Here is a 19,345-nt window from a genome sequence, read left to right on the forward strand (position 1 = left end):
GCCCCTCTGCTGGCCCTCTCCCATCTCCATCCCCCTTACATATAGTGGGTGAGACTGAAGGAATGAAAGGTGGAGGTGGGGAGGGAGGAGGGAGGGTGATAGCTTGTCAATCTACAAATTAGAAGCTGGTGACATCCTCCTGCCTTGAGTACACCGCTCATACCCCCAAATTATAACCCTTCTGGGGAGCAGAGCCAGCTGCCGCCAGTGGATCGAGGGACGCAGGAAAGACCAAAAAAAAATATCCATTTTATTCCATACAGATGTAGATGGGCTTACAGAGCCCAGGCAGCCAAGGGGATAGAGAGGGGAGGAGGAGAGGAGGGGGCCAGACCGTGCCACTTCTGTTGGTAGGATTGGGGGGGAAAACCATTCTGCATCTTCCCACTTTAGAATTTGCTGCTAGTCCTCTCCCCCCCTATTGTGCTCAGCCAGGAGGGATGGAGGACATAGAGTAGTGACACCTGCATACAGATAGACACACACACACACCCCACTACTTCTGTCCCTGTCCCCCGCTCCCCCATGGGCACGCCCCTCGGTGGGAAAGAGAGTCTGTACTCTTGAAGCCAGAGCAGGCCCGAGAACTCCCAACGGACCAGAGCGGGAGGAAGTCGCACTGACTATAGAATTAAGGGCCCCGGCACGACTTCACGCCCGGTCTTGAGGTCCACGGAGTACGGGCAAAGGACTCTAGACCCCCGTTTCCAGAAACCTTTACCCCTCCGAAGTGGGGCAGCCCCTCTCGCCCTGCTCCTGTCCCAGCCCTCGCTCTCACACAAGAAACAGACACACACTCACACGCACACACCTCCATCGCCTCCTAGAGTTGCAAGAGACTGCTTTGGCACCCATGATGCAGGGTTTGACCCTTGACTCCTAAAAGAAATGGCATTGTCTGGAAGGAGGGGATACAGTTGGGGGTTGGGGGGCCGGGGGAGCGGTGGCCAGGGGGCAGCAGCCCAGTGCCAACCGATTCCCTCATGGTGGGGCCGGCGCAATCAATCTATGTGTGTCCATAACACCAGGTGAGTAGCTGGTCAGTCCTCCACTGTCCACGGGGTTGGGTGGTCCGGTTCGGGGCTGGGCTGTGGCTTTCCTGGGGACAGATGTGAGCGTCGGTTGGCCGACGAGGTGTGCCGCAGCCCGGCCAGGGGGAGAGAGCCAGTCAAACACAGTTGGGCGTGGGGAAGGCTTGGATGGGTCTCCAGTGGGGAGCCGATTCCTCCAGCCTGGGAGCGGGAAGTTGGATGTTGGGTAGGAGCCTGGTCAGGGGTCACTGCCGAGCCCAGAGGGACTCGGTCACTACTCCTGTTTGTGGACTATAAGGATGCAGTGGTGCGCATGTGTGTGTGTAGTAGTGGGGGATAAGGTTCCCCTCACTATACCCTCTCAAGCACTTCGTGGCGTGCTCTAGACTTAAGTGCACTAGAAAGCCCATCAATTCCTTCCACTTGCCCGAAACAGAACCCAGACAGCCCCAAGCTTAAGGCATAAAACTCACCGTTCTGTCCAGTCCTGTCCGCACCAACGCGTCCTTGGGAGGCGGGGTTGGACCAGGGGGCAGGATCTTCCGGGATGCACCTGGGGCTCAGGCTCCTTCCTTGGCCCTAAGGAGAAATCTTGTCAGGTCTCAGGTTGCGGGGGCTGCAGCCCCAGCCCCATCCGTGCCCCCATGCTGCAGCTGGACTGTCCCCTGCAGGCTCACTCACCCCAGAAGTGAGAGCGAGCACAAGAGGAAAAGAGGAAGCGAGTAAAAGACAGAGAAAGAGCGAGAGCCCGAGTAAGAGCCAGAGATGAGGGGCGACCCCTCCGACACAACAGAGCAGCTGCCATTCACACACCCTGCAGGGGAGGCCCTGGCTGGCTTTGTCACCCCAAGGCAGGACACCCCAGGCAGTCTGGGGTTCCCCCAGAGTCACAGCCCCTGCAGACCCCACCCCCCAATTCCCCAGGGGCTTACCTTTGAACACGATTGTCCAGGAGGCTTCTCCAGGGGGCAAAAACAAGCTGGGCTTCTGCCCTTTCTCTCAGGCAGCCAAGTCCCTGAGCACTTACTTATCTAGTGCCACACTGGTCCTTCACCCCTGCTCCACAGGAGGCCGGATTGGGGCAGCTGACCCCAAATTTGGCCTAGCGCTAGACCACACCCCCTCAAGCACCCTCTTTGGCAAATGATTTAGGAGACACAGAACCTGCCCACTGGGAGCTCACAATCTAAGTCAGTCAGTCAGTTCTTTGCATTGGAGCGCTTCCCGTGTGCAGAACACTCTGCTAACCTGTTGGCACATCCTACAATAGAACAATGCAACAAACATGCCACAACAAGGGGATGCAATGACTTTGGAACAACATGGGGAGAATGCTTCAAAGAGGTCAGCTTTACATAGCACACATTGCCCCTGCTCTCAGGAAGCATCTGATCTACATGACAGGCATTAAAATTGAGTTTTATGCAGGTGGAACGGCATAGACGCTGTCAGTACATGAAGTTGTACATGCTGAACCCATGATAAGCTTGAATCGGCATGAAAAACAAGTAAATCAGTAGATAGAGTGAAGGGTGGCAGTATTGCATTAAGACAGCAAGAGTGTTTATCGTACGCCATTTGACGGAGCACCATACAAAGAGCACGATGGGCGTGAGAGGCCTCAGTCAATCGTATCTGTCCAGCACCTACCGCAGAGCACAATATAACCATCGACAGACAGATTCTCTGTCCCCTGTGACCTTACCATCCAGAAGGGGAGACAGACTTTAATAGGAATAAATTACGTCCATTTACGTAGGAGCCGTGACAAGTGGGTGGAAGAGTCAATTGGAAATATTCTGTAGACTAGATGCCAACTCAAGGAGAGATGTGCACGTCGTAACTCCGTCTCCCAGGCGCGCATCTATTAAGTACTCAACGAATACTGTTGGAGACGCGGCCTCTGCTCTTACAACCGCGCTTGTGTCGGCGGTGCTCTGGGTCAGGCCGGCGTATTTATTGAGCACGCGGTACGGTATTAAGCATTTTGGAGAGCACAACGGAACAGACGTTCCCCACCCACAACCAGTTTACAGTCTACTCCACATGGGTGGGGCTACTGAACCCCAACTCACTGCTGGGCTTTTGTGGGGCTCTCATGGAGTCCCACAGCGGCATAATGGGAGACTTGTATCTCAGGGTACAGGAATTGCGAAGCCCAAAAAGAGTCTCCCGACGGCGAGCTGCGGTCGGCGCAATCTGCCCTCGAGGGCTGCGTGACGGCGCTGCCACCCCACCCCTTCCCCATCGGCGGGTCTCGGTTCCCGTCCCCGGGGGGACTCACATTCTGACGCTCCAGGACCGACCCACGGCGCTGAATTCAGTGAGGAGAGTGGAGAACAGAGGGCAAGTTTTCCGTGGATGGGGGCTGGAGAGGCACCCCGTTTTGGATAATGGGGCAGGGGGGTTGCACAATCCCTGCAGAAACTGTGTCTGGAATCCGGCACATTCCAGGCACAAAGTCCTGTGTTGAGGTTGTGGAAGGTCACTCGCTTGGATGACTTTATGGTCGAGTAGGCAACACTAGCTAACTGGGGCCTGGCAAGAGCACAGGAAGAGAGCTCAATGACAGAGACAAAGACACACAGAGACACTCAGAGACAGTGAGCATGCACCCCCATGCACCCCATGGGTTCAGCCCCATCAAAACCCTCACCTCTAGATCCAGAGCAGCAATCATCTCCCGAAAAAACAAACGAACTTCATTGCATCACAACCCCTCAACTTCCTCTGCTCCAGAGAACCAAATCAGAGGCTCGGCTACCAACACTGTTAACCGCACACATCAGTGTCCAATCTGACAGTACTTGGAACACATATTAAGTACCTACCAAACACCATCATCTCATCAACAGAATGGACAAGGAAATGCTATCCAACACATTATTCTCCTACCACCCTCAGCCCTCTCCACTACATACACATCATTAATCCAACTGACAATGCCTATCCAGCCCTAGTCTCCTGCCTGCCCTGCTACACACGCAACTCCAGCTTTCTTCACCCCCCTCCCCTTCCTTGGATAATTCAGTGCAGGTGATATCACTTATCCCAACCCTAGATTATCAACTCCACTGCTATCACTACCTAGCTTGTATCTACTCCAGTGCTTAGTACAGTGCTTGGCATATAGTAAGTATTTAACAAGCACCATTATTTTTTATCAATAATACAAAGTCAATCATATTTATGGAGCACTTACTGTAGGCAGAGCACTGTCTTAAGCACTGGGGTGAGTACAAACTCCTAACTGCAGCCCCCTTCACCAGGGTACCGCCGGCACCACCACTATGTCAGTTATCCCCAGTGCGGGTCTCCCTTCTTCACCCCTTTCATTCTAACCCTGAGCCCAGCCCATTCCTCAACCCCCTCAATCACCATAATGAATTAAAAATCACTAATATCCCAAACCTAAGCATCCAACTCCCCTCACAAGCCACTCCCTAACATCAGTTAGCCCAGCATTAAGTTACCCCCAAAAGGCATCAGGCCAAGTCACTTCGGATCCATCAAGACCAAACCATTTGTCCTACCTGCCTCAGCACCACCACGACCACCGGTGTATGAAGTAGGTAGAGAAAGCCAACTTTGGGGGGCTCTTAATCCAATATATCAACTACCACAACTGAAGAAAAGATAAGCTAATCATAGGGCCATTACAGGCCCTCCTCACCAGAACGCCAGAGGAACACACTCTGTCTTCTCTCCTCAGCCTCCTTCTCTTCTCAACAGGTAAAACCCAGAGGCCTTACCTCTGGGACATTAAAGGAGCAGTGCCCTTGCCCCCTTGACTGGAGAGACTAATGGAGAGACTGGGTTTTCAAGAGGCGGGGCTGTAGGAGCAAGGAAAAAAAAAGAGGCAGAAGGCTATTAAGGAGAAGGGCATTTGCAGCTGCTCAGTGTTAAAAGGATCTGGAAAACCGTCCTTAATTACAGACACCTGCAACCCATTCAAATGCTCTTCGAGGATAGGGTCTAATTCTCATCCAGGGCTTTTCCAGTGCCTAGTACAGTGCTTTGCACCAAGGAGGTTATTCAATAAACAAGAATAAACGAGCAAATGAATCAATGAAGCAGCGTGGCTCAGTGGAAAGAGCCCTGGGCTTTGGAGTCAGAGGTCATGGGTTCAAATCCCAGCTCCCTCACTTGTCAGCTGTGTGACTTTGGGGAATTCACTTCATTTCTCTGTGCCTCAGTGGGACCTAGCCATTAAAAGTGCTCTGGAGGATAATTTCTGGGGATACAAAGAAGCAGCAATCCTTGGTGGAAACAGAGTCAAAAAGTGGACCACGAGTCAAAAAAACCTGGGTTCTAATCCTGCACTGCCAGTTACTATTATCATTAATAGTAATAAAAATCATGACAATAATATTTGTTAAGTGCCTACTATGTGCCAAGCACAGCTCTCAGCGCTGAGGTAGATACAAGGTAACCAGGTTGGACATAGTCCCTGTCCCAAATGGGGCTCACAGTCTTGATCCTCATTTTACAGATGATTTGTTCATGCATGCATTCATTCATTCATTCATTCATTCATTCAATTGTATTTATTCAGCACTGTGTGCAGAGCACTGCACTAAGCGCTTGGAAATTACGATTCAGCAACAAATAGAAACAATCCCTACCCAACAACTGGCTCACAGTCTATAAGTGAAGTGACTTGCCAAGGTCACACAACAGAGAAATGGCAGAGCCGGGATTAGGCCCCACATCCTCTGACTCCAGGCCCATGCTCTTCCCATTAGGCCATGCTGCTTGTTACCTACTGTGAGACTTGGGCAAATCACTTAACTGCTCTGTGCCTCAATTTCCTCATTTGTAGATCTCTCTCCAACTTAGACTGTGAACTCCTTGTGGGGACAGCGACCGTGTCTGACCGGTTCAACTTGTATCTAACCTAGTGTCTAGAACAGTGATTGACAATTAAGTCAGCACTTAACAGAGAAGCAGTATTCATTCATTCAATCATATTTATTGAGCACTTACTGTGTGCAGAGCACTGTACTAAGCACTTACCTAATGAAAAAAGCATGGGGCTGGGAGTTCAGAGGACATGGGTTCTAATTCTACCTCTGCCACATATCTGTTGTATGATCCTGGGAAAATCACTTCATTTATCTGTGCCTCAATTCCCTCATCTGTAAAAGGGAGATTAAGACTGTGAGCCCACTGTGGGACATGGACTGTGCCCAACCGATTATCTTGTATTTATCCCAGTGCTTAGCTTGGCACATAGTAAGCCCTTAAATACCATAATCATTACTATTATGATCATCTACCCCAGCACTTTGTACAGTGCCTGGCACACAGCAAGTGCTTACCAAATACCATTAAAAATAAACCATAATAATATTACCCAGGGGTCAGGACCCAAACGATCTCACATAGAAATGAGCTACACTCTCCTCTGCCTTTCCCTTATTGATCTAAGAGAGCCACCACTGGCAAGCAGCATGGCTGAGCTAGGAATTCCACCCGTCGCCTTGGACACCTTACCCCATTGTGACTGAGTCAGCCAGAGACGGGGTGAGCCGGCGGTTATGGGGACAGTGTGAGACTCTCCCCTGCCTCAGGTTCATTCACTACACACAGCTGAAGCCAGTGTGTGCCAGACCACTCTCAAACTGGCCCCTTTGCCAGAATACGTGACCCAAGAAGAGTTGTTGGAGGGCAAATAATAACTGATGGTATTTGTTAAGCGTTTACTATGTGCCAACCACTATTCTAAGCGCTAGATGTGCTGAAAGGGTGTGCCTCCTATATATCAATCGACTGTATTTATTGAGCCCTTATTATGTGCGGAGCACTTGCCCTCTCTTCCCAGTCTTACTGAAGGTATATCTCCTCCAAGAAGTCTTCCCTGACTAACCCCTGCTTTACTCCTCTCCCACTCCCTTCTGCATCACCCTAACTTGCTCCCTTTATTCATGCCCCCTCCATCCCCACAGCACTTTTGAAAATATCTGTAATTTATTTGTTTTAATGTCTGTCTCCCCTTCTACTGGGAATGTGTCTGTTCCGTTGTATTCTCCCAAGTGCTTAATGCACTGTTCTGCACACAGTAAATACTCAATAAATACCACTGAGTGACTGACTGGCCAGGAGAGTGCAACAACAGAATTAGCAGGCACGTTCCCTGCCTCTAACTATCTTGGGGGAAGACAAACATTTACGTGAAGAGAGAAACTAATCAATCAATCAATCAATCAATCAATCGTATTTATGGAGCACTTACTGTGTGCAGAGCACTGTACTAAGCGCTTGGGAAGTACAAGTTGGCAACATATAGAGACGGTCCCTACCCAACAGTGGACTCACAGTCTAGAAGGGGGAGACAGAGAACCAAACAAAACATATTAACAAAATAAAATAAATAGAATAAATATGTACAAGTAAAATAAATAAATAGAGTAATGAATACGTGCAAACATATATACATATATACAGGTGCTGTGGGGAAGGGAAGGAGGTAAGGCGGGGGGGATGGAGAGGAGGAGGAGGGGGAGAGGAAGGAGGGGCTCAGTCTTGGAAGGCCTCCTGGAGGAGGTGAGCTCTACACCTTCCCAAACAGGACTGCAGCTCTCTTTCCTCCCACTCACTTTCCTTCCCTTTCATGTCCATTAGACCGTAAATTCCTGGAGGGCAGGGATCATCCTGACCAAATCTATTGGACTGTAATCTCCCTAGTGCTTGGTATAATGTTCTGCACAGGGCAAGCGCTCAATCAATGGTATTTATGGAGCTCTTAATTTGTAAAGTACCAATAAATACCACTGATTTTCTTAACGGTATCTGTAAAGTTCTTACTACGTGTCAAGCATTGTACTAAGTGCTGGCCTAGATACAAGATAATCAGGTTGAACCCAGTCCATGTCCCACATGGGGCTTAGAGTCTTTAATCCAAATTTTACAGATGAGGGAACTGAGACCCAGGGAAATGAAGTGTCTTGTCGAGGGTCACACAGCAGACAAGAGGCGGAGCCATGATTAGAATCCAGGTCCTTCTGACTCTTAGGCCCGTGCTCTATTCACGAGTCCATGTTGCTCTCCTTGCCTGACTTAGCTGCACTTCCCCTAATGAACAACGAATTCCTCCCCATCCCAGGCCACTTCAGGCCCATTTGGGCTACTGTAGGACACTCCCACCTCATCGCCCTCACGGACATGATACGGCTGAACTGGACCTGGAACAAACTGACCTAAGCCCTATGCTGAAAGATCTCACAGTCAGCAAAAATGGCAGATCACACAGGCAACTGGACATCACCCAACAAGAATGTGAACAACATAAATGCAACACTAAGATTATGAGGGCAAGGCAAGTCAAAGGAATTGTATATTTTGCACATATCCTGTAGACCGTAAATTCCTTGGTGGCAGGGGCTGCATCTAGCAACTCCAGTGTACTGCACTCTCCCAAGTTCTAAGTCAGTCCTCTGCACACAGGAAGTGCTCAAGAAGTATCACTGATTGATCGATTGCCCAATATAGGAATATTAGTCTATCAGTTCTTCTCTTCCAATTCCAATGAGGCAGGAAGGAAGCTTTATGTAGGAGTGAACGTCAATCAATTAATTAATAACATGTATTGACCAATGTGTGCCAAGCACTGTAGTAAGTACTTGGGAGAGTGCAACAGAAGAAGTGGAAATGATCCCTGCCATCCTAGAGTTAATAATCTTTAGTTATTAGTTAATAATAATTAGGGGGTGGCAGACAGTAAAAGAAATTACAGATAGGAGGAAGTAATAGAATATGTGGGCAAGGAATGTGTCTGTTATATTGCTGTGTTGTACTCTTCCGGGCACTTAGTACAGTGCTCTGCACAGAGTAAGTGCTCAATAAATACAAATTCATCTATTCAATCAAATTTATTGAGCATTTAATCTGCGCAAGCCACTGTACTAAGTGCTTGGGAGAGTTCAATATAACAACACCCACATTCTCTGCCCACAGTGAGCTTACGGTCTAGAGGGGGAGATAAATGATTTATTGATTTATTGATTTATGTCCATATGTGCTTCAGTAAGGGGGTGAGGACCCAAAGGCGAAAGTGACCCTGAATCCCCCTGCCTGAAGGGCAGTTAGGGGGATTTAAGGGTGGAGAAATGAGAGGCTAATCAGGGAATGCGTCCCGTCCCGGAGGAGATGGGTTTTCAGAAGGGCTTTGAAAATGAGAAGAGCACTGGTCTATTGGATGTAAAATAGGAAGTAGTTCCAGGCAGCAGAGAGTGAGTAAGCAAGAGGTCAGCAGCAGGAGAGGTGAGATTGAGGTGCAAGGGAATATGTTGGCAGCAATAATAAATGTAATTATTATTATTATTATTATTGTTATGATTACCTTGGTTAAAGCAAAGGTTGTGTCCATTTTTTCTCCAAATATTTCCATGTAAGTAGTGTGTGTTCTGGATCACATCGGGGCTCAATAAATTGTTGATGATGATGGTAATACTACTACTACTACTACTACTACTACTACTACTACTACTACTACTACTACTACTAATGGCATTAAGGGCTTACTAGGTGCCAAGCACTGTACTAAACGATGGAGTAGACCCAAGACAACCAGATGGAACAAAGTCCCTGTACCACAGGGGGCTCACCGTCCAAGATAGGTAATGAATCCCCATTTTACAGATGAGGAAACTGAGGCACAGCAAAGTTAGGTGACTTGCCCAAGATTACAGTGGAGGCAAATTGATACATTCATTCATTCAATCATATTAATTAAGAGCTTATTGTGTGCAGAGCACTGTACTAAGCGCTTGGAAAGTACAATTCGGCAACAGAGACAATCCCTACGCAACAACGGGCTCAGAGCTGGGATTAAAATAAGGTGACTCCCGAACCCATGCTCACTGTGGGTCGGGAATGTGTCTGTAATATTGCTACACTGAACTCTCCCAAGTGCTTAGTGCAGTGCTCTGCACACAATAAGTGCTCAGGGACTACAGCTGAGTGTCTGACTTTTCCACTAGGCCACATTGCTTCCTTGGAGAAGGCTCAGCATTCTTTCAATCGTATTTATTGAGTGCTTACTGTGTGCACAGCACTGTACTAAGCACTTGGGAAGTACAAGTTGGCAACACACAGAGACGGTCCCTACCCAACAGTGGGCTCACAGTCTAGAAGGGGGTGACAGAGAACAAAACAAAACATGTTAACAAAATAAAAGAAATAGAATAAATATGTACAAGTAAAATAAATAAATAGAGTAATAAATAAGTACAAACATATATACAGGTGTTGTGGGGAAGGGAAGGAGGTAAGAAGGTGGGGAGGGAGGGGGAGAGGAAGGAGGGGGCTCAGTCTGGGAAGGCCTCCTGGAGGAGGTGAGCTCTCAGTAGGACCTTGAAGGGAGGAAGAGAGCTAGCTTGGCGGATGTGGGGAGGGGGGACATTCCATGCCAGGGGGTGTATGGCGGATGTGTAGGGGGCCAAAAGCGAGGAAAATTGAGGAGCTGGATGTTCCCCAATACTGCAGGTGCGAGATCCAATTTTTCTTCATAAAACCGAGTAACTAAGCAGAAGCCAGCATGAGGCCAAAATGAAAGGGTTCTGCTGAAGCGGTAGCAAGCCCAGACTAGATGGCTCCATCTTCACGCCTCCTAAAGATGATTTCTTCCTTTGTCATCGGCAGGCATTGACTTAAAACGTTTGTCTGTAGGGTGTGATGAAACCAATCCAATCATCTGCTTTTAACGCCCAACTCCTCCTCTAAACTCTTTGTGGGCAGGGGTCCCATCTGCCGACTCTGTTGGAGTGGACCCTCCCGAGCGTTTTGTACGGGGCTCTCCACAAAGCGAGCGAGCGCTCAGTACATACCAGAGATCAATCGATAACCACCGATAGATAAGCAGTATGGCATAGGGATAGAGCACGGGCCTGGGATTCAGAAGGTTTGCTGCCATTTGTCTGCTGGCGAGTCACTTAACTCCTCTGTGCCTCAGTTCCCTCATCTGCAAAATGGGGATGGAGACTGTGAGCCCCACGTGGGCTAGGGAGAGGGTCCAACCCAATTTGCTGGTTTCCACCCCAGCTCTTAGAATGGCGCCTGGCACGTGGTAAGTGCCTAGCAAACAAATAGTAATAATAATAATAATAATAATAATAGCATTTATTAAGCGCTTACTATGTGCAAAGCACTGTTCTAAGCGCTGGGGAGGTTACAAGGTGACCAGGTTGCCTCACGTGGGGCTCACAGTCTTAATCCCCATTTTACAGATGAGGGACCTGAGGCACAGAGAAGCTAAGTGACTTGCCCTAAGTCACACAGCTGACAATTGGCGGAGCCAGGATTTGAACCCTTGACCTCTGACTCCAAAGCCCGCGCTCAATAAGACTGTGAGCCCCATGTGGGACAGGGACTGTGTCCAACCCCATTTGCTCCTGTCCACCCCAGCACTTAGTACAGTGCCTGGTACATAGTAAGTAATAATAATAATCATAATAATAATGACATTTATTAAGCGCTTACTATGTGCAAAGCACTGTTGTAAGCGCTGGGGAGGTTACAAGGTGATCAGGTTGTCCCACAGGGGCTCACAGCCTTCATTCCCATTTTCCAGATGAGGTAACTGAGGCCCAGAGAAGTGAAGTGACTTGCCCAAAGTCACCCAGCTGACGATTGGCGGAGCCGGGATTTGAACCCATGACCTCCGACTCCAAAGCCCAGGCTCTTTCCACCGAGCCACGCTGCTTCTCAACGCTGCTTTGTAAGTGCTTAACAGATACCATTATTATTATCATTATTAAATACCATAAAAAAATAAGTTTAGCCAACCCACTTGTCCGGTAGCTGTTATTCGACTTCTCCGGCCGTTGCAGATCTCCCCAGCGGCCATCCCCCAGAAGGATGGGTTGGAGCTGCAGGTGTCACCCTCAGATTGCAGAAGTCCTTTGATCCCACGCCTCACTACGGAAGGGCCCGGGGTGGGCTCCGTTTGGGGAACGGATGGAGCTTCGCTGGTCAGTCTCCACTTCTCCTTTTGGGAAAGTCGGTCCAGTCTGCGGGCCCAGCCTGGCTGGGCTGGTGGGTCCTCCCCATCCTTCCTCCCTTTCCCACTTCTTCTTCCCCGCGGCCAGCTGCGGCCAGGAATAGACTTGTTCTGAGTCCTAAGTGACAAACAAGCCGGGAAAAAAAGGCAGTAAAGGGGAAGTAGTCAGCCAGCCCCGGTTTCCGCTCCTCCCCTAGCCCAATTCTGGGGCTGAAGGAGGCAACGTTTCTTCTCCCTCCTTGTCCCCACTTTTCTTGCCCATTTTCCTTCCCCTCCCTCTGCCCCACCACAAACCTTAACCCACCGGTTTTCACATGTTGGAACCAGAGCTGGGCTCTTTCCCATCTGTAGGACACTAGGGTGGATTCAGCCGATTCCAGGTCTGATGGTGGGGGTGCCAACTGGGCAAGAGGCAGTGCCAGTCAGTGGTCCTTGCTGAACGACTGCTACGTGAGGAGCATAGCACTACGCCTTTGGCATTGTACCCCAGAAGCCGAACACCTGGTCCCTGCTCTGAAGGGGCTTAGAATCTAATGCACCCCCTCGCCCCGTCCCGTGATCATCATCATCATCAATCGTATTTACTGAGCGCTTACTGTGTGCAGAGCACCGTACTAAGCGCTTGGGAAGTACCAGTTGGCAACATATAGAGACAGTCCCTACCCAACAGTGGGCTCATGATTCTCCCCTAGTCACTATGCAGGCATATGGCATGAAAAATGGTGCCCTTACTTTAATAATAATAATAATAATGGCATTTATTATGCACTTACTATGTGCAAAGCACTGCTCTAAGCACTTTAATAATAATAATAATGGCATTTATTAAGCGCGTACTATGTTCAAAGCACTGCTCTAAGGGGGAGGTTACAAGGTGATCGCTGTTCACAGTTTTAATCCCCATTTTGCAGATGAGGGAACTGAGGCACAGAGCAGTCAAGTGACTTGCCCAAAGTCACCCAGCTGACAAGTGGCGGAGCCGGGATTTGAACCCACGACCTCTGACTCCAAAGCCCGGGCTCTTTCCACTGAGCCACGCTGCTTCTCTATCAGAGACAAACTCAGCAGGAGAAGCCTAGTGGATAGAGCACGGGCCTTGGAGCCAGAAGAACCTAGATTTTAATCCCGACTCTGCCCCTCGTCTGCTGTGGTGACCTCAGGCAAGTCACTTAACTTCTCTGTGCCCCGGTTGCTTCATCTCCAATATGGGGATTAAGAATGCGCGCTCCATGTGGGACAGGGGCTGTGATCAACCTGATTATTACTCTATTTATTTTACTTGTACAGATTTACTATTCTATTTATTTTATTTTGTTAATATGTTTTGTTTTGTTCTCTGTCTTCCCCTTCTAGACTGTGAGCCCGCTGTTGGGTAGGGACCGTCTCCATATGTTGACAACTTGTACTTCCCAAGCGCTTAGTACAGTGCTCTGCACACAGGAAGCGCTCAGTAAATACGATTGAATGAATGAATGAATTAGCTTCTATCTCCCCCAGCGCTTAGAACAGTGCCTGGCACATAGTAGGCGCTTAACAAATACCATTTAAAAAGGAAGGCAAAATGTAACAGCCCAACTTGGAATTTCAGGGGCTCCTCCAGCAGAGCTGAAGCATCCCAGCAGTTGAGAAACAAACAGGCCCCAGTTCATTCTCCACCTCATCAGACTTCAGTGTTAGCCCTGAGATCTATCTATTCTATTTATTTTATACATATCTATTCTATTTATTTTATACATATCTATTCTATTTATTTTATTACATATCTATTCTATTTATTTTATTTTGTTAGTATGTTTGGTTTTGTTCTCTGTCTTCCCCTTTTAGACTGTGAGCCCACTGTTGGGTAGGGACTGTCTCTATATGTTGCCAATTTGTACTTCCCAAGCGCTTAGTACAGTGCTCTGCACATAGTAAGCGCTCAATAAATACGATTGATGATGATGATGATGATATCTGTAGCCTTAACACTCCTTCCCCTCTCGTGGGCTTTACCTTCTGTGATCTGCTTTCCTTTTTTCTTTTTTATTCTAAATCTATCTTCACTGTGGACTTCCAGCATCCACTGGGCTCACTCTAAGCGTCTCTCCTTCTGTTCCCTTCTCAAAAATCCCTTCCAGGCATTCATTCAATCCTATTATCTCTTGCTGTACCACGACTCCGGAAAGCCACTTAGTCCATCATATTTAGTCATATTTATTGAGCTCTCACTCTGTGCAGAGCACCGTACTGTGTGCTTGGCAGAGTGCAATATAACAAACTTCGTTGGGCCTCGATGGCGAGACAGACGAGATGGAGACGGGTTGGCGTTAGAGGAGCGAAATGTGCGGGCTGGGTAGTAATAGAAGAGAAGCGAGGGGAGGTAGGAGGGGGCAAGGGGATTCACTGCCTTAAAGCCAAAAGTAAAGAGTTTCTGTTTGATGCCGAGGTGGATGGGCAACCACTGGACGTTCTTGAGGAGTGAGGAGACGGGGATTACGGACGTGAAACTTGCCGGGTACATAGTAAGTGCTTAACAAATAGCATTTTTTTTCAAAAATGAAGACAGAATATAACAGCCCAGCTCCAAATTTCAGGAACTTTTTGAGCAGTTCCCACCCCCTTCCCACCCCCCACCAACCAACATCCCCAGGGAACTTCCAATCCCACTTCAGCCAGTCGGCCTAGCCTGACCAGAGGGGAGAGCAGCCTTTCCCCAGGACAAGAGGGAGAAATCAGCTTTCCGTGACTGGTCCCCCGACATCAGTAGCTCTAACGTCACACCCATTTAGTTCCCTTTGAGCCCTGGATTTCCAAACCCAGTCAGCTTTGCCGTCGTCTGCAAACTTTACTTTGGGTTAGATATGAGCATCATCATCATTTAGTATTTATCCCTCACCAAACACTGTACCAGCTGCTGAGTACGTTTGCGGCTCAACTGCCCAAATTGCCGTGGGCCTCAGAAATCGTTATTGTGCTGAATCCATCCCTTTTATCCAATGACATTGAATCAGGTGATTGTATCTCCAGCTGTCTGGCAGAAATAAGTATGTATTTCTCCCAGGAAGCTGTTAGATCCAACAATTTGTGGTAATTCACCCTGTCATTTTCCCTGCTTGTTTGATTCCTTTTCTACTAATGAGGAGCCAGAGAGATAGATAAACGCTGCCTCTGCAACCTAAGAGTCCGACTATCCAATGCTCTCCTCAACCCTCCCCGGGAAGACAGTCCATCAGTCAGTCGATCCGTAGTTTTCATCGAGTGCTTAGTGCTGGCAATATAATCAATTCTTCTGATCTCTTCCGTCGTTCCCGCCAGGGGCCCCCGACACAGCTAAGCAGCTGTAGTGAATAGAGCACCAGCCTGGGAGACAGAGGGTCATGGGTTCTAGTCCTGCCACCTGTCTGCTGTGTGACCTCGGGTAAGTCTCTTCGCTTCTCTGGGCCTCAGCTACCTCATCTGTAAAATGGAGATTGAGACTGTGAGTCCCCCGTGGGACAGGGATTTGCTTGTATTCACCCCAGAGCTTAATACGGTGCCTGGAACACAGTAAGCGCTTGACAAATACCGTCATTATTAAGCACTGAGGAGGATCCAGAGTAATCAGATAAAACCTAGCCTGCCTCCCAAGGGGCTCATCACATTCTCACTGGTCAATCAATCGTATTTCCTGAGCATTTACTACGTGCAAAGCACTGTAGTAAGCGCTTGGGAGAGCACGGTATAACACAGTTGGTAGACACAGTCCCTGCCCACAACGAGTTTACAGCCTGGGGTCCTAACTACTTTGCTGTCCTCAAGTCTAAATTTCAAAAACGCAAAAAGACCGCATCTTGGGCTTCCTCCAGGAAAGCAGCTTGGCCCAGGGGATAGAGCCCGGGCCTCGGAGTCAGAAATCCGGCGTCGGAAATCGGAGGGCTGGGATGGCCAGTTGGAGCCAGCGAGATGAAGGGGGGCAGCTGCCAGCAGGAATGACCAAAGCTGCGAACCGAAGGAGAGTTCCACTGTACAATGGTAATAATAATAATAGCTTCTGTTCACAACGTCGCTAAAATCCGCCCTTTCCTCTCCACTCAGACTGCAACTACGTGAATCCTAGCACTTATCCTATGCCTCTTTGCTGACCTCCTGTCTCTCCCCACTCCAGTGCGTACTAAAGTCGGCTGCCCGGATCGCTTTTCTACAAAAACATTCAGTCCATGTTTTCCCCACTCCTCAAATACCTCCAGTGGTGGCCCATCCACCTCTGCTTCAGACTCCTTGCCGGCAGCTTTAAAGCACTCAATCCCCTTGCCCTCTCCTACCTCAACTCTCTGCTCTCCTACTACAGTCCGGCCCAAACACTCTGTTCCTCTTAGTGCCAACCTGGCAGCTGCTCCTCTTCATCTTGCTGGATCCAATGGCCATCCCAACCCTCCTCAAGCTCATCTATTTTGTCACTGACCCCTGGCCCACGTCCTGTCTCTGGCCTGGAAAGCCCTCCCTCTTCATTGCTGACAGACGATCACTCTTCCTACCTTCAAAGCCTTATTGAAGGCACATCTCCTCCAAGAGGCCTTCCCTGACAAGGCCTTCATTTCCTCTTCTCCTACTCCCTTCTGGTTCACCCTGATATGCTCCTTTTAGTCACCCTCTCATATTAGCCCCATAGCACTTGTACACATTTCCATAATTTACACCGATGCCTGTCTCCCACTCTAGACTGCTCATTGTGGGCAGGAAATGTGTCTGCCAACTCTGTCATTGTTATATTATTCTCTCCCTAGCACTTAGTACAGTGCTCTACACAGAGTAAGTGCTCAATAAATACAATTAACTGTATAATAATGGCATTTATTAAGCGCTTACTATGTGCAAAGCACTGTTCTAAGCACTGGGGAGGTTACAAGGTGATCAGGTTGTCCCACGGGGGGCTCACAGTCTTAATCCCCATTTTACAGATGAGGGAACTGAGGCACAGAGAAGTCAAGTCACACAGCTGATGATTGGCGGAGCCGGGATCCAAGTGCATAGATGATACAGAGGGGAGAGGGAGCCGGGGAACAAAGGGCATAATCAGGGAAGGCCTCCGGGAGGAGATGTGACTTTAACAGGGCTTTGAAGATGGAGAGAGTGGTGGTCTGGCATCTGTGAAGGGGGATGGAGTTCCAGGGCAGGGGGAGGATGTGGAAAATCCGAGAGAGAGAGAGAGAGAGAGAGAGAGAGAGGGAGGGTGGGGCGGTCAGACTCTAGCCCCCACTCTGGTGACCGATCAATCAATCAATCAATCAATCGTATTTATTTAGTGCTTACTTGTGCAGAGCACTGTACTAAGCGCTTGGGAAGTCCAAGTTGGCAACATCTAGAGACGGTCCCTACCCAACAGTGGGCTCACAGTCTGAAAGGGGGAGACAGAGAACAAAACCAAACGTACTAACAAAATAAAATAAATGGAATAGATATGAACAAGTAAAATAAATAAATAAATAGAGTAATAGTAATAGAGTAATAAATATGTACAAACATATATACAGGTATACATATATACAGATCAGCATTGGACTCCATGCCACACAAGCTGCCAACCCTGACAAAGAGCAGAGGCTGCCGTCCTGAAAGGCAGCACAGGTCGGCAGGAAATTAAAGCTATCAATTTGTTCCCCCCGCCCGCCCGTGGAGGAGGCCATATCCGTGCCTGCCGGGGGTGAGAGGGAAAAGACTTGTTCTTGACCTCACAGCAACAATAATAATAATAATAATAACTGTGGGCTTTAAGCTTTTTCTATGTGCCAGGCGCTGTACTAAGCTCTGGGGTAGCTACAATATAATACAGTCCCTGTCTCACAGAGGGCTCCCGGCCTCAGTCCTCATTTTACAGATGAGAAAACAGAGAAGTTGTGACTTGCCCAAGGTCGCACAGCAGACAAGTGGTGGAACCGAAATTAGAACTCAGGTCCTTCTGACTCCCAGTCCTAATCTCTATCCTCTAGGCCATGTGCCTGGGAGGAGGGAAATTGTGGCTTTTGAGGAAGGCTCCGGTTGATAGGGGAGCCCAGAAGAGGGGCCGGGGCTGAGCCGAGGGACCGTCTCCACAGTCAGAAGCCCCTAGTTCTAATCCCAGCTCTGCCACTTACTTGCTGCGTGACCTCGGCCAAGTCACTTAACTTCTCTGTGCTTCGGTTCCCTCGCCTGCAAAATGAGGATTCCTGTTCTCCCTCCAGTTTAGACTGAGCCCCATGTGGGGCCTGATTACAGTGCTTGGCATATAGTAAGCGCTTAGCAAATACCACAATTATTATTACTCTTCTGTTCTGCCATTGGCTCAGGTCTGCCCAAGCCCCGTCTCATACGTGAAGGTGGGGAAAATTGATGATGATGATGGTATTAAGTGCTTACTATGTGCCAGGCACTGTACTGAGTGCTGGAAAACCATCCCTGACCAAATTCCAAAGAACTCTAACCACTCCCCGCCCTTGCCCTGGGGGGTTACCACTCAGCTCCTGGATTGCCGCTCCATATCGCCATATCCGTGGAGGGCCAGCGCCGGAAAAACACTGCTGTGTAGACCGGGATTTGTTCTTCTTGGGGAAAATTTAAAATCGCTTGCCAAGATTTGCCTTAACAAAAGGCTTTGCCTGCATCTAGTAATTTGCTCTTCTCTCCGGGTGAGTGGGTGGGCATGTTGAGGAAAGGTTAATGATTCTGTTTTTTGCATGGTTTAGGGCCCTACTGAGGTAGAGTGGGAAGGGACTGAGTGACACTGGTGTACGCCCCTGCCCCTCAGAGGGTAGGACAGGCATGCATGGAAAAGCTACAATCTTTTAGGCCCTGGGGTCTTCTGGAGGTTTTGGAATTAATGTCTGTTTACCTGGAGCAGTAAGAGTGCCTGACTGAGAACTCCCCCTTCCAACATCTATTCGTTCATTCAGTCGTATTTATTGAGCGTTTACTGCGTGCAGAACACCGTACTAAGCGCTTGGGAAGAGTAATAGTGAGCAGTTAAAAACCCCCAATAATAACAATAAGGCTCAACCTTGAGGTTACTTCCACCTCCAAGAATTTCCCCAAACCATAATCAGATATCTGTGTTACTTCACTTCTCTGGGCCTCAGTTACCCCATCTGAAAAATAGAGATGAAGACTGTGAGCCCCATCTGGGGCAACCTGATCACCTTGTATCTCCCCCAGTGCTTAAAACAGTGCTTGGCACATAGTAAGCGCTTAACAAAATACCGAAATTATTATTATTGTTGTTATTATTATTATTATTCCTTCCCAGGCGTTAGTTTGAGGGAGTAGAATACCGGAGGCTGGTCGGCATCACCATCTTTGCTTCGGAAATGCAAGGCGCTGGTATGGT

At 48.7% G+C, this 19,345-nt stretch overlaps 1 protein-coding gene across 1 annotated transcript; it reads right to left on the bottom strand.

Annotated features, from left to right (window-relative positions):
- Positions 1-229: 229 nt before the first annotated feature.
- On the bottom strand, positions 230-18,510 carry LOC119941305. The gene is made up of 4 exons (XM_038761675.1): positions 18,476-18,510; positions 11,821-12,148; positions 1,505-1,610; positions 230-1,232 (listed from the first exon to the last, which is right to left on the bottom strand). The coding sequence occupies exons 1-4, from the start codon at positions 18,508-18,510 to the stop codon at positions 982-984; spliced, it is 720 nt and encodes a 239-aa protein (XP_038617603.1). The 3' UTR covers positions 230-981.
- Between the last annotated feature and the right edge of the window lie 835 nt (positions 18,511-19,345).

Source organism: Tachyglossus aculeatus, chromosome 20 (assembly GCF_015852505.1).
Source record: "Tachyglossus aculeatus isolate mTacAcu1 chromosome 20, mTacAcu1.pri, whole genome shotgun sequence".
Lineage (NCBI taxonomy): Eukaryota > Metazoa > Chordata > Mammalia > Monotremata > Tachyglossidae > Tachyglossus > Tachyglossus aculeatus.

Excerpts from the sequence above, each read along its gene's own strand:
- LOC119941305 (XM_038761675.1), bottom strand. The coding sequence starts at position 18,510 with ATGGCGATATGGAGCGGCAATCCAGGAGCTGAGTG. Across the intron at positions 1,611-11,820 it reads GAATAACAGCTACCGGACAA|GGCCAAGGAAGGAGCCTGAG; the intron begins GTGGGTTGGCTA and ends ATTTCTCCTTAG. Across the intron at positions 1,233-1,504 it reads GGACAGGACTGGACAGAACG|GCTGGAGGAATCGGCTCCCC; the intron begins GTGAGTTTTATG and ends TCCCGCTCCCAG.